The sequence below is a fragment of the Pteropus medius genome, unplaced genomic scaffold, assembly GCF_902729225.1.
Source record: "Pteropus medius unplaced genomic scaffold, Ma_sr-lr_union100, whole genome shotgun sequence".
NCBI classification, from domain to species: domain Eukaryota; kingdom Metazoa; phylum Chordata; class Mammalia; order Chiroptera; family Pteropodidae; genus Pteropus; species Pteropus medius.
The window spans coordinates 1,698,961-1,726,466 of record NW_024340693.1 but is presented as its reverse complement, the minus strand read 5'-3'; the positions used below and the strand labels follow the sequence as shown (position 1 = coordinate 1,726,466).

The 27,506-nt window shown below is 50.6% G+C and overlaps 1 protein-coding gene and 1 long non-coding RNA gene across 2 annotated transcripts in view; one reads left to right on the top strand and one right to left on the bottom strand.

Annotated features, from left to right (window-relative positions):
* LOC120602961 (microtubule-associated tumor suppressor candidate 2-like) overlaps positions 1–27,506 on the top strand; it is a 129,627-nt gene that overhangs the window by 79,094 nt on the left and 23,027 nt on the right. The window contains exon 6 of the mRNA XM_039863356.1: positions 10,325–10,391. Within this exon, the coding sequence (XP_039719290.1) occupies positions 10,325–10,391 (67 nt within the window). The remainder of the gene's footprint in view (positions 1–10,324; positions 10,392–27,506) is intronic.
* Positions 15,877–27,242, bottom strand: LOC120602398 (uncharacterized). Its single transcript, XR_005652739.1, has 4 exons — positions 26,928–27,242; positions 18,767–18,821; positions 18,441–18,497; positions 15,877–17,729 (listed from the first exon to the last, which is right to left on the bottom strand). It is a non-coding gene; the product is annotated as an uncharacterized LOC120602398 (long non-coding RNA).

Below are 27,506 nucleotides of genomic sequence, written 5' to 3'. Positions count from 1 at the left end.
TGGAACTGTTAACATTTTCCAGAAAGAGCAGGGCTCTGCTCAAACGTCCCGAAACCCAAACTGCCCAGAAATCCTTGGAATAGTCTGGCTGCCTTGCATGCGCCGGTGACAGCTGAGCTAGTCTCCTGGGGAATTTAGATCAGCTAGAGGTGCCTCTCCCTGCCTGCCCGCTGCTCGCTCTGAAAGTTGGCCACTCGTTTTCACAAACAGCATCCACCCTTGTAGTTTACATCATTAAGGGCAGAGAAGAAAGCACCAGTGTGGTCATTGTCTCCGTGCGTCTTTGCGTCACATGAGGTGAATAAACAGGTGAAAACTGACCAGCCAGAGTGTGCAGGTGTCTTCGAGTCTTCGGTGGAAGGGAGCAGAGTACAGGGGAGAGGGACAGCTCCTAGGACAGCTCCTCCAGGAAGCCTTTCTTTGCTTTCGACATTGGTCTGTGAGCAGATGGATTAGGACGCGCTTTAAATTTTACTCCTAGAAGTATGTTGGCCAGAAATCTTGTCTCTGTGATCTGTTTCATTCTCACGCTCAGTTGGATTTCCCAAAGAGGCACGAAACGGGATTAAACAAGGGGGTGAGGTTGCCTCCTTTCTACCCGTGTGGACATCGGCTGTGTAGATAGCTCGAGGTTTATAGTATGTGACCAGGTGAAAGGAAATATATGGCTTAATATAAAACTCATTACAAGGAGGCCACGTGGGAGCATCTTGGCTATGAGCTCTGTTTATGAACTCTGTCCCAAAGTGGGGTTACGGATCGCCGAGGAAGATTAAACCGATATCTTAAAAGTCCCCTGGTACTTTTGTTCCAATAGAAATAACCATTTCAGTGGGTTTGGCTTTTACTACCATGAGTATGAACTAAAATAGTTACAAACACATATATATGCTCTGAATAGGAATATAAATATTTGCACCCGATTCTTCGCAAATCCAGCACTGAAGCGATTAAGCCCCTTTCAGTAGACGTGGTCACAGAAGGGTGTGAGGGAAGATACATAGCAATAGTTATAATAACAGGGCAGGATTTGGTACGTGTACAACATTATAATTTCATATTCCAAAACGCTCGTACGAAATTTTTAGAAACAGAAGCTGTAACATGCCGACCTTTTTTGAGAAAAAGATATTTTCAAGTGAAACCGTCCTCTTTTTTTTGTTTCAAATCGAGTTCTTGAAAAGAATTATCCCTGTGTCATTCTTTTTAATTTGAGGATCTGGGAGGATAATTAAATGTTACTTCATCTCTGTAGCAGTGCGGCATGTAAGGAGCTTTCAAACGTTCTCACTTTGAAACTTCCAACTTAATACGAGTTATTTTTTACTGATGAAAACTTGAAAACTGACCCTGCGTCTATCAACTTTCTCATTATGCTTACGCCCACATTTCTTCGCTTTTCTTTGCCCTATTTTAGAACAGTATTCCTGGTGGAAGTTTTATAAATATGTATTCATGGGCATTCATTTTAGGAGCTGGGGGCTTTCATTTTCTTAAATTTAAAAAAAAAAAATGGTTCTGTTTAGTTGCTCGCTTTTCCCGAAACCTTCACGGACATTGTGCCAAAATCACTTGTTCATCCAGTAGTTACCCCCTGAAGGCCCCCCAATAAAATCCTCTAGTCAGGTAATCAGCTCGAAGAATCCCAGCATCACCATCGAAAGAGGCCTGGGAAAAAATTGGTAAAGTTATTTCTGGTCACTTTAGCCCAGCTTAATAACCCTTAAAAGCGGGGGAAGAAAAGAAAAAAAGAAACATTTCTTTAGAACTTTATATGGATAGAAAATTTTTTTAAACTTAATTTTGAGAAATAAAAAATAACTTTTGAACAGTTTGATCAGATATTCTGAAAAGAATAGCAGGATAGGTACAGATACTTGTAAGGTGTCAGTTTCAGGGGCTAAGAAATGTAGATCTGAAGAGGCTTCCTTGGCATTAATTATTGGGACAAACTATAGAATCTTACCTAGAGTATAAAATGAAAAAAAAAGAGGCGGGAGGTTCAATGAACAAATGGTTTTTAAAAGCTGATTTGCTTATGGGTTTTCAACTTTTTAAAACCTATTCCGTGGCCATATTTATTGCTGCTTTACTCTGTGCCTGGGTATTATGGGGACTGTGAAAGAATTCTTAGAAGGCACGTTTGGCCCAGTGGGGTTTACCAGTTCCCTCTCTGGTTGTACTTCTGCCATTTCTAGAAAAATTACACGTGGGGTAGCAACAGCGGCACATGCAGAGCAATTAGCAGAAGAGTAGAACGTAATTAAGAAAGGTCCTGGCCGTACCTGTTTCTAGAATCCAGTGGAAGGAGAAATCAGTGCTGGGATCATAGGCAAGGGTTCTTGGGAAAAGCGGGGACACGTTTGAGGAATGGGGAGCAGTTTTAATGGACTGGCGAGGAGAAAGAATGCCGTTCTCAGCACTGAACGCCCGCCCGGGTGAAGGTGTCTCAGCCCAGTTTGACTCCGAGCACGGAGGACGTGTGAGGAAGTGTTTTCCAGGCTGGAAGCCAGACCCGGATTTTCTAAGTTGGGTTAATAAGAGGTAAGGGTCCATCATGGGAATTCGAGCCATCGACCTAAGAAACGTCCAAACCCACAGAAGATTTTTAAGAGTTTCAGTCAAATTGACGACAGTGCCGGGAAGCAAGATCTCAAAAACTCCCGAATATGACAGCTTTGCAGTCTCTTCTGTACGTTTGGAATTAAGGAGCGAACGTAAGGAAGGTGACACGCAGGTGAGAGGCAGCCAGGTACAGGAGAGACGACCTGCTCTCTTAGGGGTGGTCACACCTCTGCTGCCTCAGTGGGTCTGAAGAAGCGAGTCGCTCTAACCTTTCAATGGCGTGTTAACGACACACCCAAGAACGCCGGACAGGGCTGGCTTATGGCAAAGATGAACTTTTTCATAGGCCTGGCGGGGTGACTGCCCACTTAGGAATGTGTGATCAGGTCACCCTGTGAGGTCACTCTTGGTCAGGTCTATTACAGAGCCCGTTTTTCGTCCACAGAGCAGGGCAGCAATCTGTAGAAAGATTTATTCTGCAGGTACTTTGAAAGGAAAGGCGTGACCCAGGGAGGGCTTTGGGACACCCAGATGGATCCCAAGGAGTCCCTTCCGCCGTGGACTCTGCGTGGTCCCGTATCCAGCCCGCAGCTCTGTATGCTCTGAAGCTCCTTACTCTTAACCTGCCAGAGCCAGTTGTTCCTGGGGACATCGAGTTATGAAGAGAAATGAACTAGATGTAGACACTAGAATGCCAACTTGGTTTTTTAGCAATGAGAAATATAAGGGACCAGCAAATGGAAGATAATCAGCCCGGTAAACGTGATTTGTTTCTGGATCAACGTCCAGCTTCATAAGAAGCTTTGATGAGAATGGACCCTGAGCCGCATTATTCAGGCGGTCGGTGGCATCGAGCCTGGCCCGTCCGTGTCCCTTCGTCCCTCTAGCCTGAAAGTAATGCAGCTGGGAAGGCTGTGAGATTGTTGGGGCCCTGGGGACCGCCTCTCCTAAGCTCCTCTGCATAGCCCACTCTGACGTGCTGGTTTAGTTACTGCCCTGTCCCTTTAAGGGTTGATTTGCGTATGTCTACCCTGACTTTTTCTGTGTTGATTACAGTTTCAAAGGCTAATCTTATTTACCTTTTTTTTTTCTAAATTCTCGGTAGGGGCGGGAGTTGGGAGAGGGCAGCTTGCTGTTCCTCTCAGGTATGTGTGGGTGATCTGACAGTAATAAATCTGCGAAGGTGATCAGAAAGGCAGAGAAACTCCCTGAGTGATACATCCATGGATTGAACGTCACGGTGCTGGCTAGGCTCCCTCTCGTGCTCACTCAGTGATCCAGAATTTCCCGGCATTACATCTGGGTTCGTATTCCTTCTCCTTGGGCCCCATAAGTCTCTGTCCTCTCGAATTGTCCATTAGTAATCCAGGTGTGGCATGACATTCTCTGACTAACTACAGCCTCGTGGGTAAGCTAGTTGTTTTTGTAACCACGGACTCTCCCCAGCATGCATAAGGGCAGAGGCTGGACTGAAACACCCTTAAGTTTAGCCATAAAACTCGATATGGGTTTGCTCATTTCTCACACAAGTGGACACTGACATGTATTTAAGAATATTAAATATGAATGAAAGTTTCCCTTCGACCAGTCTATATTAAATTTCATCTCAGCGTAGAAAGGCAGATACAAAATACGGTGGCTGGTGTTAATTACACGTGAGAGAAATAATATTCATTAAGTCAAAGCGTGGCATCGGCGCTGCCTGGAGCCATAATAACCGAAATGAAAAGCAAAAGGTCGGTCCACTTCCCAGAGGAATTTTCCACAGTCGCGTTATGAATTTGGCCGATCTCCACAATATCGATATTGAGGGCGAACGTGGCATCACGAAAGGCCACAGGGTGACAACGACGCCGGAGACTTATCACTTCTGTCGATGTCACCTGGTGGCTCCTATTGAAATACAGAAGAAAAAACATTTCCCTCCGGGAGCAACTCCTACCATGTGAAGTTAAACCCCAGCCTGAGTTCGCGGAGCTCGGGGTAAAAAGCGAGGCTGCTTCCGGGAAGAACGAGAAACCCCCTAACCTCTTTGTAGTTGCGTGTGTCCATATGTCACTTGGAAATTCAGAAATTCACAACAAAGAGGATCCTGCCTTTTCCTCAAATACCATAATTCTGTAGATTCCTATTCAGCTTCCTGTCGTTGAGCCTGGAAAAAGTCGCCTAGTTTCCCTAATGGTTGACTTTTCCTGATCTGTGCTATTTAAGGGTAGGCTGAAAAGATACGAAGGACTAGTTGAGAGTCTTTGGGCTTACGTATACCTTTAAAAAAGTCATATATATATCTGTATATCTATATGTACACACACATATAGATATACAGATATATACATAGATACGTAGATAGATACATAGAAAGATAGATAGATAGGTATGTGTGTGTGTGTATATATATATATATATAGGTGTATATATATAGATATATATACCTATATATATATATCTATATATATATATATAGGTATATATATCTATATATATATAGATATACCTGTATTGTTATTATTGTTGATGATGTATATATGTAATATATATATATGCCTATATATATGGGTAATATATACATATGTAACTTAATACCTATATATATATATATACATACCTTATTATTGATGATATTAATATATATATGAATATATATATATATATACCTATATATATAAGGTATATATACATATATATATCTATGTATATGTAATAACAACAATATACCTATATATGGGTATATGTATAATATATACCTGCCGCACACACACACACAGGTATGTGTATATATATATACACACACACAAATAGATATACAGATATATACATAGATACATAGATAGAAAGATAGATACATACATACATACATACATACATACCCCACCTTTTAAAAAAATATCAGATGGGGAAGGGGGAGCTGATAAAAACACTCAGAACTACAGTCAATTTTATGCAGTTGTCATCAGTACCCCTTGTAGCCATCAAGAATTCTTGCAGGAAGAACCAGACCAGAGGCAGAAACTTGGCAAGGAAAAGAGAAAGGTCCATCTGATGTGGGTGACAGGTTCCCAGAAATAGCCCGAGGGCTGTTTTGTGTCACGGTTCCCCTGGCCTTGGCCCTTGGCCCGGGTGCTTATTTATCCTCTGGTCTCGGGAAATCGCCAGCCGGCCCCGCCCTGCTGCATTATGTTGTGCTGTCTCATAATTGCTTATTCAGTTACTGACTCCGGGAGACCCACAGGCTCCTCGAAGGCTCAGAGATCCTTGCCTGGCAGGTCTGTCTGGCACACAGGAAGCCTGCTCTAAATACGCGTTGTTTCGTATCAACTTCCTTATGTCCGGATGAGTTGGGGTGAAAACCCCTGAGATCCACTCCACATTCAGTCGTGACAGGAAACAGGCTGTTCTGTTGGTTTCTAACTCAAGGAGGGACCTAGAAGGCTGCTGCCCACAACACAGCACGTGGACGAGGTGTTTTTCACTTCCCATTACCACCTGAACAGATACCTTCCATCAACCGGGCATGTTAAAGTAACAGCGTGTGGCGGGCTTGCCTGGCGCTTGGCCACACACCCAGTTGCATGATGTTAACGGGATGATAAGCAGGTCGTACGCTATGCCAGGTGTCTGTAGCTAGAAGGGACCAAAGCCTGCGTCTCCCGAAGGTTTGCGAGCAGCCCTAACAGGGGAGCCCTAACACAGTTCTCTAAGGAGAGCTGTAGGCTTGGCCGTGGCAGACTAGCAGGGGTCTGTCGAGGGTTAGTGGAGGGTGGACATGGGGATGGCTGTGGCCATGGGGACAGCTCCCCTTGGACTTCCTCTGTGAATGCTGGAGAGAGCAGAGAACCCGGAGTGCAAAGCAGAGGTATGCAACCACATAAAAGAGATCTCTAAGCAGGCACTGCTGCCGGCGTAGGGCGTGATGGATGCTCTACGTGCGTCCATTCCCGGTCAGGCCCGCCACAGAGTCAACAGTAATGCCAGGCGACGCCTTCTTAGCCTTGGCAGTTTCTGGACTGTGTCACTCGAATCGTCTGGATGGCTGATACTGAGCTCTGTGTTTTTGGCCCCCTGGAGTGAAAGCAGGGGCTCACGTGCTTGGCACCAATCAGGAATGTTCCATTCACTCACCATGTAGGGGAGCCCCGACCCGAAGCTGGGCATCAGAAGCGGCTGTGCACGTGGTTTAGTCATCCTACCATGTCATCACCCTCGACCTGGCTCCTGTGGGGGAACAAGAGGGAACGGTGGCTCAGGGTCCTTCCTAAGGGGGTCTTTGGGTGGCCTGACACCCGAGTGTCAGCAGGACCTTGGGACCTTGCAAGAGAGCTGTCGACCATGATGGAGGAGGGATAGCTTTTCGAGGCAAAGGGGAGAGAGTAAGGTCCCTTTGAGTTCACTTTGTACCTGGAGAACAGAGTTCCTGCAGCCACGGCTGTTGACTCATCCCATGGCAGCACTGCCTCATGCGGGCTTGGCCAGCAGAGAGCAAAGGTAACATAATCGATGCAGAGAATGCGTACATCGGAAGAGTTGCTATTTCAAAAACAAACACTTAAGGAGAAGGGCTGTCGCCAAACCGCACAGGCCAGCTTTAGTGAGCAGAGCTATTGTGCCAACACCTGACGCAGCAATATATTCATTCAGAGGCCATCCGAAGGGGTTAGGGAAAGCTAAGCGGCTACCCTGTCAGAAGTTACAGCCCTTTGGAGGCTGTGCTGGACCCGTCCTGATGTGCAGCACACCAATCAACACCCAGGACAAATGCGATCGTTCAGGCAGTAGTCCGGTGGGGTGCGGATGCAGCCAGAGAGATTTGTTCATTGAAGCAGAGTGATGGGGAGCTGACGTGGCCTCTCTCTGCTTAGAGGTGAAAACCGCCAAGGTCATCCTCAGTGCTCTGATCCAATCCGAGGGTCATGCCCTGAGGATTCTTGGGGTTATGCTCGTAGAAGCCCGGGCAGGAGCTTTTTTTGTTGGATGGCGAGTGTGGACTTTGGGTTAAAACTCCCATGTTTGCCATTTCCTGGCTGGCACTTCACCATCGAGCCCCAGTTTCTCCCTCCGTAAGGGGAGGTAAAGCCCGGGACCCTGAAGGTGGCATTTGGAGGAGCAAAGGCTTACCCAGCGCCGTGCGGGGTGGGCAAAAAGTGTTGGGGAAAGGTTCGTGCTGGCTCTGACGTCCGACCCGCCCCTGGTAAGCCACGCGACAATTGTATTTTGAAGCTGGCTGGTTTCACAGGCTGGGCTTGCATTGACGGTGGGGACGAGGTGGGGTGGGGTCAGACCATTCAGATCTCTCTCTCTCTTCCTCTCTCTCTCTCTCTCAATCTCTCTCGCCTCTGCTTCCCAAAACAGAGAGGGTGCGGGGTCTCCACTCTCACCCGTCCCTACTTCCGGCCCACGCCCCCCCCCTTTGCTTTTGCGTTTCCTGCAGCGAGGGTGGCGGGGCAGATTTGAGAGGTAGCTTTTCGCCAAAGCGATCCGATTCCCAAAGCCTTCATCAGCGAGCTCTGCTGAGGCCCGGCCGCTCCTTCCCGAACTGTCTGATTCCCCCGTGGCTGGGAAGCGCGGAGCGCTTTGTTACGATAAGGACCCCCTGAGGATGTCAGCATCCCCCGGGACCTGCCCAGAGCCGAGGGCATCCTTGGCTTTGGTTCAGAAACTCGAGTTAGTTTGTCGTTTTCGTTACGTTCGCTGCCTATAGCCTCCACTTAACCGCGGCTGACTCCTCACTCCGAAAGCCAATCTTCTCGTGATGCTGTTTCTGGACAGACAAGTGCAGTGTTTGAAGCTTCTTCTGACTGTGCTTAAAAACTGAGGATGTGAGTGTTTGAAATTATTCTCGATGGTAGAAACAAGTTAGGTGTTTTTTGTTGTTGTTAGTTGAAGATTATTACAGGACGAATCTTGAAATGCATGCTCTCCCGAAGACTAAGCGTTCGTAACTTGTGATAACAAGTGGCCATATTATGCTGCTGTTAGAACGAGCCTATAATCCCTGTCACCAGTCTGATTTGAACACGGTCCCTGTTCTGGGTTCCCCAGCCTTTGAACTTAGCGCAGAATCAGAAAAGAGCCAGGAAGGTGCTTTAAACAAACAAACAAACAAACAAACAAACAAACACCGGAATAGCAATTTTAAACACATTCCGATACTTAATACGAAAAGCACCTGTTATCTACGGGATGTCATCCAGATGCAGATAAAACAGAACAGCGGAGTTACAATAATGGCTAACCCTCGTGGAGAGAGGACTACATGCCAGCAGCCTTCCGACTGCTTCACGTGTGTTAAGTTATTGAACCCCCACGACGACCCCGTGTGCTGGGGGCATCGCCTCGAAGCAGTATCGCTTAGTGAAGAGGAAAATACACGCTCGCGGTGGGTTTGCTGGCCTTCGGATTCAGGGACGCGCAGATGCTGCGGCCGAGGCGAAAGGTTATCGCTTCATGAATGAGGTTGGGCCCACTGTCCCCAGAGGGTGTATCATTGTTCCAGTGTCCCTCAGAGAACCACGAGCTAACAGTTGTTGACGCCTGGGACCGAAGTAACTCTCAGCTGATTCTGCGAATAGAGTTTGACGTTGGCATTATGAAATGATGACATCACCTCGCAAATACCCTTTGGGTAACCCGAGACCCTCCCCTCAACCCAAAGTGACACACGTGTTCCCGGGTCTAAACACAGCCCACATAGAAACACAGTGGTGACAACTATCTGTTCCCAAGGGAGTTAATAAGAAAGAACTGCCCCGAGGCCACAATGGTGCTCGTGCTAGATCTTTGGTGCACGTTTTAGCCAAAATGCTTTCTTCAGAAACGTTTGCTTCGGGAGCGCCTGCTGCCAAACAAGCATTACAGTTTTTATATTTTGGGGATGTCTAACTTGAAGAAAATTTATCTAGCACGTCTTTCTTAGTTATTATAGTAGTAAGAAAGGGACTTTATATTTTGGGGACCTCTGAGTTGAAGAGAAGTTATATGACATATCTTTCCTAGTTGTTATCGGAGTAATAAAGTCGTCAGAAATGTAAATGCTTGTGACCCGATAACCCAGATTACAAATTCAGCATCGCTCCAGCTGTTTCTCCCATTTATGTCATAGAATGCCTCTGATTTGAAAACAACTTAGTAGTCATTTAGTTACAAATGGTTCTGTTTGCACGAAAATACTTCAAGTGTGAGTTTTTTCTTTTATTCCCTCTATTGATGCAAGAGGCAAAGCGAAAAACTCAGAATCCTTATGTTTTGCTGTTGGTCTTATTACAAAGAGAGCTGTTTCGTGTTACATTTTGTGCCTGCTGTTTATGAGGCAACTGACCATGCTCGCGTGGACAAAAGGGTAAGTTTAAGGGGACAGCTGGTTACATGAGTGTTTGCCCCTCAGAGCAATATGGCGTGGACGTTTTCATGGTCGAAAATCTCATCATCGTCATAATAAGTAAAATGCGTAATAACGTATAACCGCAGATTCACGTGTAGGACAAAGATTATTCTATGACTATCTATATGAGAGTCCAAAATAGAGAAAAGCGCAGCCAAGGGTGTTATTGATATTATATTGCAAGTTTTGTGCTTTAGATGGGATGCAATTGAATGAGTCAGACTGGGCTTTGCAAGTTTTTCATGTGCTGATATAATGAGAAAATTATCTCCTTAAGGGCTAGACTTATAAATACTTGCTTAATATGACTCGATAATTAAACATATGAAAGTGCTGATGTAGCATAAAACTAGGGGACTCTCCATGTCCGTTTTGTTTTTTCAGAATGAAAGTGCCCTTGTGAAGGAAAAAGAGCTGTCAATCGAGCTTGCCAACATCAGGGATGAAGTTGGTAAGTAGGGCCTTGAAAACGAGGAATGGAAAGAATGCCTTTTCCTGATACCTGTGAATGTGTGAAAAAGCAGTCGTGTCTCGCGGACTAAGCCGGAGCACACCTGCCTAGACAGAGGCGTCTTGCCCCAGGCGGTGGTGGCCCGCTGCAGCCTTGCTGACGGCCATCATTTCTGCGTCTCTGTGGATGTAAAGACCGGGTGCTAACAGGTCACGGCGGAGCTCGCCAGGTCTCGCCTCTGCTCTTCGCAGATGGCAGCCTGGCCGTCCCTCTGCGCTGTGTGCTGTGACCGTGCCTCTCCATCTAGGCTCCATCCAGCCCAGCTTTGGGGGGTGACATGAAGCACTCTGTGTAAGATGCAGGTGTTCGTGGCCACCTGCCACTTCCACCCTGCCATGAAGTACTCTGTGACATAGATCAAGGTCAACAGCCCAAGTTTGGGTGGTTTAAAAAGGCTGGGGTTCAAGTTGAAACTCCCGGTCTTCGGCTGATAGGATGGTAGTGGTCAGTCTGAACCATAAGAGACGCTCCCCAGACCCTGGGCATGTCACGAGGGATGGGATTTCACTTGAGGTCAAGACAGGCCACGCATTTGCCGACTTCCCCTTCTCGATCCCCTTTCTCCCTGGAGAGCCTGCTCTTCCATCTCCCCAGGAAACAGCAAAGGTGACAGAAGCATGGCCCATTTACCCCCCTTGGCCTGCCACTCCTCTCTTCACAGTGCGAGGTCCTCCCCCAACCAATGCAGTTTTGGGGACAGCCCGCTATGTGCAGGCGCGGCTTCCTCCAGGAGCCAGGGGACAGGAAGAGCCCCAGCTGTCCTGGGGGCGTGGCCCAGTGCCCCTTCCTCCAGGCCAGCTGTGCTCGTGGGCGTGGACCCTGAGGCCAGACCTCTCTGGGTGACCCGGACCCAAGGACAGGCCGTGGGCCGCGTGGTGACGTCCTGACGTAGCTTCCCCGTCCCTTTTTTGTTAACCTCAAAAAAATTGCTTTTTCTTCACTGTGAATTTTGTGACCTTTTTGGGTCATTGGGAGAGGTCAACGATGGCCTCTTCTCCCGTCCAGGGGGCCCCGTGGGGAAACAGGAGATAACAGCTCTCCTTCCCGGCTGCGGGGCCCCTCCACTTGCCAACCCCGCCCCGGGAGGAGCCCCAGGAGTGACCCGGGTGCAGGTTGAGGGAGGCCTTCCCGGGACGATGGCAGCAGAGTTTGCGAGGGAAGCTCCCAGAACGCTAAGGTCCACAGGCCGTGCGTGTCCCCGTGGCGTGGGCGAGTTCTCAGGCAGTTCCGAGGTGTCACGGTCCCGAGCGTGGGCTTCCGAGACAAATGACCTGGGTGTGAGTAGAACGCGGTGGCTGAGCCCTCGGTCCCTCGGTCCCCTTCATAGGAAGGGACGTCGATTAAAGAAGGTGCCGGTAAAAGGGCGTTCGGGAAAGCTGACTGCTTCGCCGTTAGCTGCGCGGCCCCGGGCGTCTGCAAACAGAGGGTGAAAGCTTTCACTTTAGGGTGAAATTCCTCCCCAGAGGGACGTGTGCACCCCTATGGCCAAGCTTTGGATCGGGGAGGGCACCCCTGACCCAACTGGGGAGACCGTGCCAAACCTGGGGCTACATCCCTCTGTCCTTCTGGAAGCTTCTGGATGCAGCAGGCGCCATGCAAGGATTACGCTGGGATTTTGTATTTAAGCCTTATTTCGTTTTTTGCATGAGTGCTAAGAATAGTCGCCTGCCGAGTGAAACAGCCATGGGGTGTGGGGGAGGGCAGAAGGCATGGCCATTCGGCCCAGCAGGAGGCGGTCGGTGTTAAATTCTGATGTCCAGAAATTCTAGTGTCTCGGCCTGCAGGTACTCCCCTGACGGGAGAAGAGAATTGAGCCTACAAACCAGAGCACAAATAGTCGTGTAGGAAGAGAGATGGTTGCCCCTCCCTCCTGACCAGCAGCCCTGCCTTTCGTTAGATCTCTGGTCGGCCGGGTCTAACGGGCCACTGGAGTTGGGGGGCCAGTGAGGGCCTGGGGCGGTGGAGGAGGCAGAATTCCTAAAGGTTGTGAACTCAGACCTAGAAGAAGCTGCAAAAAGTCAGAATAAAAGTTTAGGGGCGCTCATAGCAGCCGGTCCCAGGACAGGGCTGGCCTGTCTCCCGAGACTCAGAATTACTGTGTAAACTTCTCACATCCATGACAACGCTGGTCTGAATTCCACCAGTATCTGCTCGTAAGTAGCCATCAGTCACCCACACCCACACCCAGAAATTCGAGCATCGAGCCGGAATCACTTCCCGGCAGTCCTCAGCCCTGGTGCGGGCTAGGATCACCTGTGGTGCTTTGTAACACCCTGATGTCCAGAAACTACTCTAGGGCGACAGAATTGCAACATCTGAGGCTGAGGTCTAAGCATTTCCTTAAATCCCCAAGGTGCTTACTCGGTATAGTGAAATTTGAGAATCAGCAAACGACACTGAAGGAACAGGTGTTTTTGATTTGGGTCGGGGACAGGGAGGAGGCCGTAGGTTTCTGGGATGGGCCTGGAAAGGTGGGGTCCCATACCGGGGAGCTCCGGGTCCTAGGGAGAGAAGCCCAGGTGGGTGGGGAAAGGCTGCAGAAAGGGAAGATGCAAGAGAAATTCCACCTGCTTTGAAATTGCGCGCGGGGTTGGCCTGGCCCCGGCCCCCGGAGAAAAGGGGAGGAGCACCCCTTTCCTCCTTCCTTCACCGTTACCGCCAGGCCAGGCTGTCGGCCCTGCATCAGCGCCCGTCAGCTTAGAGGGGCTTCGGGGCGCCAGCCACAGAAAGTAATCCCCCAGTGCGTCTGCTGACACACTGTACACTTCCAATAGTTTCCCATTTGTGACTTCCCTGGTAAAGCGACTACGGAATCTTCTGGACAGTGTGTAGCTCGAATGGTGCCCCTTAGCCTCTGCTTGGATGTGTGTTGTCCCACGCTGAGTGAGAATTCCTGATTGTAATAGTTTTAGGTAGGAATTTGCTGGCAGTTGACTCACAGGTAAACGCCGAGAGGGCCCCAAATGAGTGATGTTTGCCGACCCTGGATGTTGGGAGACTTTCCCACACCAACCACCACCCTCTGCTACCCGCTGGGAGTCTAACACCTCCACCCCGACCCTAACTGTCCGGAGTGAGCGCAGACCCCATGGGTCAGGGCCAGTCTCACAAGGCTGCCCCACTTCAGATGCCAGCCTCAAGTCCCAGGGGCCACCTGGGTTCCTGATCTGGGCTGTCAATTCAGGGTTTCCCACAGTCCCCTCCGGTTCGATAAGTCACTAGAATGACTCACAGAACTCAGGAAAACACTATTTACCTTCACCAGCTCATCATAAAGGACCCAATTCAGGAACCGCCCACGGGAGAAACATAGGGAGGGGTCCTTGGGGGGAGGGGGTGTGGCACCCAAATGTCCCCATGAAACGCTCACTCCGCCAGCACCTTGATGTGCTCCCCACATGAACGCCCCCACAGAGCCTCTGCTGTACAGCTTTCGTAACCCGACCTCCAGCTCCCCCTCCCCCGAGGTCGGAGGTCAGTGGGTAGGGACGAAATCGCCCCTTGAATCACCTGGCCTCTCTGGTGACTGCCCCGTCTTGAGGCTGTCTGGCCACCCGCCACCCCGAAGTCACCCAATTAATATAAACTCCGGGGTGATGAAAGGAGCTATTCCTCTCGAAAGCGTCTCATCCTAAAGTCCCCCTCCAGGGACAGTGGCTCTCACCTTGTCTCTGGAGTTGGCCTTCACTGTGTCCATCCTCAGCAAACCCCAGGCTGGAATGATTCTGATCTGAGATGCAGTGAGTCACCAGAATCCAGCACCACGTCCAGGAAAGGATGAGCAAAAATGCTAGAAATAGGTTTAATATTGAGGGGGTTTTTTAATCACATTTTAACATTTCCCAGAAAATGTAGTTCTTAAAACGTGAGCTTAGATTTCTCTTTAGAGTGGCATTCTCCAAATTTGGAAGTCAAATAGTAAATAATTGAAGGGTCGCTCTTGCATGTGTAAACGCTGACATATAAGATGTATAAGATATTCTTGCTAGAAGCAGGTTATTTCCTTTCGAGACCTTTGCTATAGGTTGTTTACTGCCCTCAGGTGAGCGTTTATGGTCCTCTCTCTAACAGAGAGCCGCCTTGTTAGAAAAACTGAGCCTTAAAAAAATACGGATTAGATAAACTCCATCAGACAGAAAAACACACAAAGCATAGCTAGGTTCAGATGGAGCCCTCTGGCCTACACTCCCAGTGGGCCCAGGGGTTCCCCTAGCTGGACCAGAAGTCCTGTTGAGATGTTCCTGCAGACTTTAGCTGGACTGACAGGAGCCCCACTATACACCCCTGGCCGGGCTCCTCCCTCGGAGCTGCTCAAAGTTGCAACCGTCTAAATTTGGTGTGAAATCGCATCTCACCTTTGAAGCTCTCGATCACTCCAGCTGTGCTCCGTCTGGCCTTATTTACCTGCCGCTGCCCCCAGGTCCCAGCGCCGATGGTCAGAGCTGCCTTCCGCTTCCACACGTGGCTCCTGCCACCCTCCCTTCACCCACGTCCTCTCCCGAGCCTGTGACAGCCTCTGCCCTGGCTGTTCCCGCCCCAAGCCAAGCCCAAGGACTTTTACCTTTCTGCCAGCTTCAGACTGACGATGGACTTTGCTTTCTTATTTCTACTGGACACCTTAAAAGCACTTAGCACGAAATATAGTTTTAAAACAGAAAGCAGTGTTTCACAAAGCAATCATTCCGGACGCTCTCAGGTATTATACAGAAAGCTAAGTGGTTAAATTCACGTTTTGATTAAAGTCAGCCTATTGAAACAAAGCAAAATAACAAAAAAAAAAAAAAAACCTGGATGTTTTCTATAATATAAAGAGATATTAAAGCTTTGGTATAAAGGCATGATATAAACCTAAGTTCGTAGCAGCATGCACTGAATCGTTGTTTATTATGTTTTTAAGTTACTAACTAGAATGGAATTTTCAATTTATTCTCATTCATAACTAGCGACCAACACATACAACTAGCAACCAACAACACATACACCACTGTAAGTGTATGTGTGAGATGATTTTACCTTTCAGGGTTATACAGGAAAATTTGTCTTCTAATTTTATGATCATAACCCCTTATATTTCTGTAAGTGCTTCGTACTTACCAAGCTCTGTCACACGATCATAACCCCTTATATTTCTGTAAGTGCTTCGTACTTACCAAGCTCTGTCACACGATACATTTTATGTATTCATTCAAAGAACTTAATGAGGTAGGTGCCGGTATCCTTTACAGGAGACTGAGCCTCAAACAGATGGAGCTTCCTAAGAATGCACAGCCGGTATGAGGCAGAGGCGAGTCTTAAACACAGGTCCAGGATTCCTCTGCACACCGTATGTCAGTTTGTCACGGCATCCCCAGGCCAAATCTGGGGGGTAACCTTTAATTTAGTAATTTGAAAGATCAGATAAACAAAATAAAATACCTTCCCCCCGCCGACCCAAGTCTACATGACTTCCACACGAGACCATAAAAGATGCTGGAAAGACACTGTCCAAACATAGAGTGTGATTATATGACACAGTAGATGTTAGTTGATCCCGGACTAATCCATTAGGGCTGGGCTCAGGGACAAGTAACCAACTCCCCAAACAGTGGCGGCTTAACCAGGGCAGGTTTTTCTTCCTCTCTTACATGGAGGAAGCACCCAGAGGCAGGTATGGGTCCACAGGGACCCAGGCTTCTGACAGCTCACTGTCCTATCCCCTCCCCCCTGGAACTGTGGCCCTTCTCCTCACGGTCCAATGTGCCGTCATCACATCTACGTTCCAGGCAGCAGGACGAGGGAAGGAGCAGGTCGGCTGTCCTTGGGGGAAGGTTTCCATCACAGTTTCTATCACATTGGCCAGAACTGAGTCACAGAGCAAACCTTGTCAAAAAGGAGACTGGGAAATGTGCCCTCTCTCGACCTCGCCGAGATATTATTCTGTTACTCTGCAGAAAGGGGATGACAGACATGGGGGCTGCCGGCAGCCTGTGCTGTAGTGCCTGACTCGCCTCCGTCAGCAAAGTGAGGAGAACAGTCCCATCACACTGGGCGCATGACAGCAGAGGGTCTGGCAGGGTGTTCGGCGGAATAGTGGGGGGCTCGTTACGCGCTAAGTCCCTTAAACTCCAGATTAGATTCTGCTACCTTCCTTCCTCTCACGGCTTGAAAAAAGCCATTCGAAAAGCAAACAACTAAGAAAACACCTCAGAAAAACATGATTAGTCTCGGGATCACAAAAATAATGCACGTTTTCCGATTTATAAGAATACCTTTTCTAGGCACACCAATGAAAAGACAGTATGTCAGGTCGGATTAAAAAAAAAAAAACCACAAGACACGGTTATATGTGCTGCCTGAAGGAAACCCACTTGAAATATGAAGGCAGATCACTTAAAAGGATAGAAAAAATGATGCACAGTGCTAACACCAATCGAAAGAAAATCAGAGTGTGTGTATTAATATCGCACAACGTAAACTTCAGACCAGTGATATTACTGCGGATGAAGATGGCCATGACACGATGAGCAAGGAGTCAGTTCACTGAGGAGGCGTAGCAATACCGAATATCCATGTTCCTAACGACAGAGCTTTCAAATCACGCGAAGCAAAGGCCGACAAAACTAAAAAGAGAGAGAAACCCACAGTCGTGGCCGGAGGCTTCAGCGCCCCTCTCGTGGTGTCTCGGGCAGAAAATCGGCAGGTAAAAGCAGTGCCAGCCAACTCCGTCCATCCAACGGCGGCAGAATACACGTCGTTTTCAAAGGCCCGTGGAACATCGAACCAGATTTTGAGCCAGGAAAACAAACCTCAGATAACATCAAAGAATTGAAATCATGCAAAATGTTTTGGATGATAACAGAATCAGACTATAAATCAATAACGCGACAATACCGGGAAACCTCCAGACATTTGGAAATTAAACAACGTACTTTTAAAGAACACGTGGGGTGAAAGACAAACTAGAAAATAAGTTGACTTGAGTGAAAATAACGACACAGCGTATCGTATCGAAATCTGTGGAATGTGAAATTTTCTCTGATCAGCAGACTCGACTCTGATCAGAGTTGAATCTTATTCGATTTGCTCAGCAGCATTGGCCAGGGGCGGGGGTGGAGAGAGGGACAATATGTACACTTACTGTCCCAGGCTCTGTGGCAGGGAGGCAGGGAGTGTTATTTTAAATAAGGTTTGGTCGAGGAGGTTTAGTCCGCTGTGGAGACTTTCGAGCGTGATGATGTCACTTCCAACATACTGCTCTCTCTGCGAGATGGACGACTCAGCATGGCTGGGTGATGTCAACTGCCATGATTAGATTTCCTTTCAGTAAATGTAATTTTCTAAAGTCATTTCGGTTTCTGTCCCAAACAGGTGCTTACCCATGCACAGTAATATCAAAACTGCAAACTCCTTTAAATGGACCGGAGACCGGGTTGGTTGCCATGGAAAATACATCATCAGCTACAATTTCACGAAATTGCTGCTTTCTTCAGGACAATGATTTATTCCATTTGGCAACAACATACATTTTTTTTTAATCTATTTATAAAATCCTTTGATATCTATGCATATAGCAGATTCCAGTTATTTTATGTGGAGGTGTCTGTTTTCTGATCCTCTAAAACACTTCCTCCCTTATGAATAAGGCTAATTCTGCTTTATGGTATATGTTGATGTTACTAGTTTTAAATCTGTGGGTTTGAACCTCACCTCACCATAATTGACTGATGAGAATAACTCAGGATACCAGGGGCTGCCCCTAACCGACCCTGGGGACAAGCAGACTCTTGAGACTTGGGGTCAGCTGTCCCCACAAAGTGGCGACTTCCTAAGTCCAATGTTTGTAGTGGCGGAGAGTTCACAGCGCCCTTTCACATACTATTCCATTTGATCCGGGAGAAAGGGAAGGTAGATGATACCACCATCGTTTTCACGATGGATCAATCGTGGCGACAGCAAGGAAAAGCAAACCCCACGTCATGTGCCCAGGAGGACTGACAGCCGGGTTCTTACCTCGTTCCGGCGTGACCCTACTGTGCTGCCTTCGTGTCGTGAGATCTCAGCTGGTGTCTCGGGAAGATCACAGAAAGCAAGAGAAACACATGATGTGCTATGCAGATCTCACCCCACAATTACTGAGCGCTCCTTGCAAAGGATCTGTTTTCAGTGACAACCGCACGCAAATCACGCAGCCATCACCACCCCTTGCGAGTTTCTCATGCACACAGATTCCGTCTTACTTTTCTTTGTATTTTGAGCCCCGGCCAAGGGCTGAGCACATTGAATGTGGACCATTCACAGCTTCATTTTATAAACTCGATCGAACCCAGGAGACATACCTGTTAGTGTGCCGGGCGGAAAGGATGTGACACGGCCTCTGACCCCGGGGAGCACCTGCGTGTTGGAGAGACAGATGCCTAAGCAGGCCATTTAAAGCCAGTGTGCCGAGCAAGGCGCGGGGGTCTGGGAGTTCAGAGAATGGTTCAGAGCCCAGTCAGGGGTCCAGGAAAGTCTCTTAGGGGTAAAACGGCTGAGCGTAAAGGAAATGGGGGTGGGGGTGGTCACTGAGGAAGTGATTCTTCCATACACCTGATCAGTTACAGAGAGAGCCGTAACTAACGGCGTCAGTGACTTAATCTCTCCATTCGGAAACGGGAGAAGTAGCGAGGACAATTAGTTTTCCATGTGCCATCCCTTAGCAAGAGGAATGAGACAAATGAGCTCGTGTTTATAAAAGTCTCTGAATGACTTGCATAGAAAGCGGGGGCAGCGTTCAGGATAAAAGACTCAAATGGTTCTCACATCCAGATTTTTTAACATTGGATTCTTCTCGTCTTGCCGAATGCCGTTATCAATTATTCTCATCTGCAGACCGTGTTCATTCAAATAACTAGGGCCGTGTTTGGGTACCGACAAATATCATCAATCTATTTGCTTAATTTGGCTGTTTACTTGGACAAAATAATATGTATATTGCAGTATATGTTTATGTAATATTCGGGTCACTCTTTTGGACCAAAATTGCAGTTCTTCAGCCAAATGCGAGGCCTTTGGGAAGTTAATTCTGGGACAGCAGATGGTAACTAGACCAAGTCTGCGCTGCAAGAAACCACGTAAAGACTCATAAGGTTTCAGTAATGACGAATCTGTTTCCGATCTCAGGGATCCTTAACGTGACAGTTTTCTTTAAAAAAAAAGAGCCCATGAGGAGCATGGTCAGAGTTAGCTAATGGGAGTGACGGGTCCAGGCGGAGGACTGGCCGCCAGTGAGGCACAGGTGTTCCCCTCGGTGGGTTCGCCATGGCATAGCAACGCTGGTCTGGCTGTCGAGGAAACACCTTTTAACTAAGTTTACTAGAGCCTGATGTAGAAAACGAAAATACCAATTGATTAATTTATGATGAGAACTACATCTCCCAGGCAGATCTACCTAGAAGCTAATACCATAATCAGAAGGCTGCTTGGTGGGCCAGAATCAATCGTATGCTATAAATTACAATGGCATCTCGCTGACATGACCTTGGGCAGCCATCTGCATGGCGCTTGCTTTCCTGGGACCTTAATTCTTAGCCAGGGACCCCCAAAGGAGGAGATGAGAGCCTATCAGAACCAGCTGGGAGCTTTTACCAACTACCCAGACTTCTGCTTCCAGCCATAATAGAGTAGCGAGCACCGGACTTGACGCCCCACTCTACAGAGCTATGAGACAGGCAAAACATACGAGGCAGCTGTTTCGAGCACTGGGCGTTGTGCACCACAGGTCTGTCGTGCTCGAGGGAAGGGAAACACGCCACGAGCCACGCTAGCCCCTGCTCTCTGCCTGGGGCCACTTACCAGCCCACGGCACGGAGAGGTGCGCCAGGCAATGGCCACCATCTCGCCAAAGAAGCAGATGGCAGAGTTCAAGGTGACTGAAGTAGGTAGACGCTGTGAGTCTGAGCGCGGCAGAGAAGTGAGCTGAGCTGAGCAGAGCAGGGCCCCGGGAGTTTGTAGGGGGTCCCCACAGGTTCTTAGATGAAGGCTGGGCTGTGTATACAGGGAGGAGCTTTATCCAGAGATAAGAAAGCTACAATCCATGGACCCAGAGAGTCTGTCATCAGTGGGAAGACGGCATGTTAGCAAATGAGGGCGACATGGAAATGAAGTAAGCGGCTCTGTCCTTCAGCTGTCCGTCCTCGCTGCTGCTCCAGGCCCTCTCTCCTGCCCATCTCCCGTGGCCTCCCTGGCGACCCATCTATTGCCATGGCTTTGACCCCTGCCTAAGCCACTCCCTCCCAAATCCAGGTCCCTAGCTCCTGTCTGTCTCGGTGAAACACAGGCAGTTCAACGCCTCACGGTCAAACGGCTTCCTCTCTACCACCCCGCACCCCCCCACCTCACGGCAAAACAAAACGAAATCTCTCCTCCCTCCTGTATTCCGAAATTAGTTCAAGCACCGGCTAAACTGCTGTGACAAAGAGACCCCCACATAGAATGGCATGAATGACACAGAGGGGTGTTTTTCTCTCATGTGGTAGTTCAAAAGATTAGAGGCCCAGCGACGGCCACGCGTCCCTGTCCCACTGTCCCCAAAGCCCTCGTCCCCGCCGGTGTGGGCGGGGCCGATGGACACAGGAGCACAGCACACCGAGGGAGGGGAAGGAGAGAAAGTCGAGGGCGAGCAGCTTCGTTACGGGATGCGATCCAGACATTGCCATATCGCCTCTTCACGTGCCTTTGACCCACGCAGAGCCACGTGGGCGCATGCGGCTACGAGGCAGGTGGCAAGACGGGGCCTCCCACAGGGCAGCCCCTCGCGCTAAAACGTGGAGCGCCCCGTCAGCGAAAGGAAGAGGAGGAGGAGCAGGACAGGAACAGGCTCCAGCACCATTTTTTCGCTCCGTTTCCGACACCGCAGCTCCCAGAGTGAACTAATCCAGGAAGCTGGCTGGGGTCGTCACCCTCCGGCTCTCCCTGTCCCTCGTGCTCGACGTCCAGTGCTCTGATCGCCAGGTCCTGCTGATTAGGATTCGAGGTCTGTCCAAATTCTCTCCTCTCCCCTCTCATTCCTGTAGGGACTCGTCTCTCCTTTTGCAAAAACCTCCTGCCGGTCTCCTCACGACCCCGCATGCCCTCAGCTCCATCTCCTCCACATCTCCTCGCTGTGACAAGGACAGCGGCCACCTCTCGCTGGCGTGTCTAGGGTAGGGGCGGGGAATTACCGTTCACCACGTTTCCTCTTCATGTTGCTTGAGGTTTTTTTCACGTGCACACAGTGAAATTCAGAGCACTGTGGTAAAACGAGACCCTTCAGTGGCTTCACGTCTTTCGTAGGGTGAGTGGAATTCGAACTTTCTAGCGTGCTGTGGCAGGACTGCGTCTGCCCTCCCCGACGCCCCCAGTGTCTGATGGGACCGGGAACACAGGTCTTTCTCCGATGACACGACACGCGCAGCAGCCCCCAGCGCAGTGAACTACATGACAGTGTCAGCGGTGCTGAGCACCAGAGCCTGATTGGGGTCGTCACGTCAGGCCCGCTCCACCTAGATATGTGTGCACGGCGTGCGTGCCTCGTGCTGCGTCCCCACCCAGCATTCGGGAAGAGTGGAAAATAGTCGCATTTGTGATAGCGCCGTGATTCTGTGTCCCCGCTCCAAACCGACCCACAGCTGGTCTTTGCTGAGCGGTTCTCCAAGGCCACATGCGGTGCCAAGCACTCACTCCGAATGGTGCCCTTCGACCCTCGCACTGGCCCCGGGGGCTGAGTCCGGGGCAGTCCCGTTTTGCGGATGAGGAACCGAGGCCGGGAGGGGTTGGTCCCCTGCACGGGGCATCAGCCAACACACGCACGCCGCGTCTCCGGGCCCTGCAGCTGATGCTCATGTCACAGCACGTGGAGGACGCCTAACTCAGCGCCGTGTGACGATGACCGGGCCTCGCCCGAGTAACCGAGGACTGTCCTTAACTGCACGACACGTTCTCACGTGTCTTAAGAGTGCAAGGCGGGACTCCGATGACCCTCCAGATGTCCCCCGCTGAGGACCCCCCTAGTCTTATTTGGGCCAGTGTAGACGGCCCCTCCAGCATACTAAGATCCTGCCGGCCCAGCGCTAAGCCCACGCTGCTGAGGTCGTGACCAGAGAGCCTCTGTCTTTCTCTAACCGAAGGGACTGTGCCCATGCACAAGCTGTGTCACGATCTCCAAGCGGCAGGGGAGGCAGGAGCCAAAACAAAGACCGTTCCTTCACGTCACAGCGCCACAGCACAGCTGTCTGGGTATTTTCCGCGTAATGCTGAGAAATGCCACAGGCAGAAGCGTCTAGTTTGCAGACCGCCCTGAAAACCGTTTCACACCGCTGTTCGGGCTCCGCGTGGCAGTGCATGTCCCTGTCTCCTGCTCTGGAAAAGGGGTCCGCAGGATTTCATTTTCTGGTCTCAACTGCATTTTCTTTTGTTTTCTCTAACTGGCCATTCTTTCTGCCCTCGCCTTCTAAATCCCCCAGTCACCGCTGCTGTCCCTTGTCCATCAAGTAAAGCCGGACCCACCCCACCCCTCCACGCTGGTCCTGAGCCCACCTCCCAGCCTCCGGCCCTGTGCAGGCATCTTGGTCGACACAGGCAGCTCTGACAGCTCCCATCTTCACGGGAAGCTCGCTGGGGGTGAGGGGCAGCCTTCTGGGTCTTAAGCACTGAGCATTTGTACTTTTGTAGTAATCTCAAAGCCGGTGCCTCCCCTACCTGGAAGTTGCATGCTGGGCGGATGTCCCCACCACGCCCCATCATGCACCTCGTGTCAATCAGAATGGTGCTTCCCACACGCCTTCTCATATGGTGGACTCGCTGATACGCAGCGTCCGAGTCAGGGTACCAGGATGGGCCCGAGAATCTGCATCTCTCACGAGCTCCCAGGGCGGCCGATCTGCGCACCAGGCTTGACGTGGGAAGGCCTCATTACACCGCCCATGGGGCCAGCATCCTGCCAGCCGGAGACCGTGGGCACCTTCGGTCCCAGCTGCACTCTGTGAGGTAGAGTCATCTGCAGTCGGTCACTTCTCTAAACGTGCACTGGCTTTGGTGACCGTGCATGTTAGAACAATCTGCTCGTTGGCACGAAGCGGGGGCCGCTCAAAGAAACTGCCACCACAGGTGGAAAGGTCCCGTGGGAGCGGCGAGGTGTCTGTCCCGGTCCAGACACACACAGGAGGAGACAGTCACCAGTGAAATGGGTTCCACCCTGCCGTGCAGACACGAACCCCTCAGCCAGAACAAGCCCGCGTCCGTGGATTAGAAGCACCAGGTCCCCTGCAAGGGCTGTGCTTCCCACACTGCCGCCCCCCGACTGTCTCTTCACTGAGGGCTGAGGACTCTGGCTCTGCAGCTAGCGACAACCTGGCTTTGTTCCCGTCGGCACATCTCTATGGAAACCGGCCTGGCCTTGTGCCATGTGAGGGATTCCACAGGTGAAGGCGACCTGGGGTCCAGCCAGGGCGTTAGACAAATATTTCCGCAGGTGGCAAACACGCGTGGGCTGTCGCAGAGTTGCGTGGACCTGCTGCTCCTGCTCCTGTGCGTGAAAGTCAGTGGGTGGAAACCATACGAGGTGGTCCATGTCGCTCCCTGGAAGCGATCTGCCACCCTCGGAAGTCGTGGAGAGGGGCTGGGATGAGTTCATGGGGGATATGCACACTTTTAAAAAAAAAAACGAGGGTGTATAGATCGAAAACATTAATCCTTCATTCCCGTGTGAGATTCAAAGCAATAAACCCTTGGGCAAAAAACGAAGAGAGCAGAACACCCAGGTCACACCTCAGACGTCCTGACGGAGGAAAGACAGCATTTAAGCCCACGACCTTCGCGTGCCTCACAGCGTACTGGCCGGCAGCCCCGTGGTCTCCGCATCCGGCCGGCGACCTGTGGGGTGGAGGGCTGCGGGGCGCGGCGTGCTGTGCAGCGGGGCCACCGGCTGCCGGGCTCGTTAAATGACGGGGCATATGCCCGTCGGCGTCCAGAACGCCGCGGTGTCGGTTCCGTGCCGGGAGGAGGGGTCCAGAACCTCCGCTGGCAATTCCGTTTAACTGTTTCTCAGGGTGTTTTCTAAGAGCTCCTTCTGAACGTGGGGACGATGTCACCTGCACGATTTGTGTAACGGATACTGACTTCCGATCAGATGGAAGGGTCATCTTTTTGATGCCATTTTTTTTCACAGGACAGAAAACAAAATAGGTAATGCTCAGTGTGCCCACAGGGAGCCATCGCCGGGCCGGGCCGAGGCCCGGGCCTTCGGCATCCCCCCAGCTCGCGTTCAGATGAGCCGGTGCCGAGCGATGCTTTTAAAACTCTGCAAGCCGAAATTAACCTGGAGGAAAGGCAGAGAGGGGCTCCCGCAAAACCCATAAAACCATTTCCTATTTATGCGCAATAGTGTTATTAGCTCTCAAGTAGACAATGGTGTTTTTTTTTCCTTTTCAAAACTTATAATTATAACCATCCTCTTAAACCCATTTCCTCGTTCCTCCTTTGTCCCCATAAATCATCCGTGTGTTTTTCTCATCTCAGACCAAGAAGGGAGTGACTTAGAAGCATCGCAATTATCTTCGCACGGGGGATCAGTCATTATTTGTCAAAACGCTCATCCCTGCACTTAATGTAAAAATGGCACAACGTATAGGTTACGAGAAAGGAACCTTAACCTCGTTGGGATTTTCGTATCCGTTTCCTCTCTCTGTCTCCTGTCACTGGCGGAAGTGACCCTGAGAAGCGCCTTTTCTCCCTTGGGCGAAGCTTATCTCCTTAAGGGTCCATTCAGGGCGGAAATCATAATTTTTAAAAAAAATGGTACGCCCCTCCCTGTCTTCTTCAGAAGACCGTGGACGTAATAGAAACTCTTCTTGGTGACCCGGATCACAGTACAACAGCCGGAGAATTCTAGAACAGAGAGCGGGGAGGCGGCTGTAGGTCTCCCCACAGACTCGGGGCTTGAACAGCCGAGTCGTCTTGCCCGGCGTCTGGAGTCCGGTGCTGGCCGGCTTATCCTGAAATCCTGACATGTGGGATTCAGCGCACAGGAAGAGTTATTTATATCGCCCTTACGTGAAAGGGTGGCCTTCAGCGCCACTCGTCATGACATCTATTTGGGGACCTTGCAGCCTCTTGTGTATGTGGTCGTCCACTGAGGGGGCTGTTCTTTGAGCCACGGAAAAGTAAAACGCCAGTGCCCTTTAAACGCTGCTGCGATCAGAAGCCTTTCTGTTGTGTCACGTGGCGTCCGAAACTGCTAGCAGCTAGAAAAGACTATTCTCTTACCGCGGCCAAATCCCGCGTCACTTCCACACGCCACTTACACGCCTGTGGGGAGACGCACCTGTCCCTCTGCCCCCGCTTCGCCGGGGAGATTCAGTAACGAGGGTCTGTCCCCAGGTCTCATGCTTTTAAGACGTCACACTTTTACAAAGCAGACCGCAGCCTGTGAACCAGGGGGAAAGCATGTCATCGCGAATCATTAAAGCGCCACAAGGCTCGTCAAAATGCAGCAGTCCTGAATCTCCTATTTTTCGTGCTAACCGACAACATCCAGAAAGGCCCTCCCTGGGTCCCATGGAGCAGAGGAGAGTGCCACCACAGTATTTGTGAAATACGGGCCCTTAGTGGTACCCGAGTTCCTCTATCGACTTAGCCGAGATTCAGCCGGTGCTGAAAGTGTGGTTTTCTCCCCGGCTGGACCCCTCCTCGACGTGCCACCTCCTAGGTGGCGTCACCATCCCCAGGGGCTCAGCCTGAGTTGTCCTTGATTCCCACCTTCCCCCAGCCCCATCCTCCATCCCAGGAGTGAGTCAGGGCGGCTCCGCCTCCTAGTCACTGCACATCAGTCCTCCCGTGTCCAGTCGTCCCAGCCTCTGTTAAACCCTTGTGGACGCCGGAGACACCTTCCCTACCTCCTGTGCGCTGTGCTCCAGCCATCAGCAGAGGGAGCCTCTGATAACTCGCCGGTGGCTCGCTCTGGTCGCCCTGCTGAAAACTGCCCAGGGCCTTTCTGCCCCAACCCCTTCCTGAGGCCCACAGGCCCCGCGTGGCCTGACCCCACTCCCCTCCACTCTGTCCATCATGAGCACTCGAGTGGCCGGCTTCCTGTCCTCACGCAGGCCAGAATCGCGCCCATCTGTGGACTCTTGGCCTGCCGGTCTGACCACAAGTACGAGGATGACTGTGACGTGCTCCCTGCCCACCAGTCGGGGAGACAGAGAGGCACAGAGACATGACTCAGCACAGTGAGCTCCCGCAGGGTGACACGCCAGCGCCTCGCCTGACCTCTGAGGCAGCAGAACCTGGCACGGGATGGTGGCTCCCACCTCAGGCTGCAGGGCTGGGGAGAGGCCTGGGCGCCCGCCCGCTCGGTGGGGCCGGTCCCACTCCTTGGTGGCCTTGGGTCAGTTACTTATCCTCTCTCAGCCCCCACCTGCTCCTTGCAAATGCAGATCAGGCGACCTACTGGACACCTAGTAGGGCGACAGTGGGTAACAGTACCTGTCCAGGTGAGGCAAGGTGTGCCAGGTGCTTGGCGCCCAGGAAGCACTGTGAATGTGAGCTGCCGTTTCTACGCTGTGAGCTCCCATTTAGTCACCTGGAGGTGCCCGGTGGACCCGTGAGGGTGACTCCACCTCCATCGCTCTCATTTCTGATCCTTTCGTACTGCGTTTTCGGCCTTTCTTGACAATTTCATCCAAAAGAAGACCTTAAGAAAGAGACAGACAGAGTAGGGGGAGGACCGTGTGGCCAGGACCCCAGCAGCGCGTTTCACGAGACTGACCCCGTTCGCTCCCCACACGTCCCTGTGATCCGACAAGTGTGGACCAAAAGCATCTGTCACCAGAGGGCGTTTTCCAAGCGTCACGGCTCCCCCTAGTGGGCACCGATTTGTTAGCGTCCCAGCCATCAAAAAAAGAAAAAACAACAACAACAAAGCTTCGTGGCATCACGATGCTCATAGTTTAAATGTTTAACAGTGAGGGCATGATAGGGCGTCAGGTGGCCGTCACAGTATCAGATCGGAAGACGTCCGAAGGTCCTGGCCACGTATTAAGAATTCACGGCACTGCGACAGCT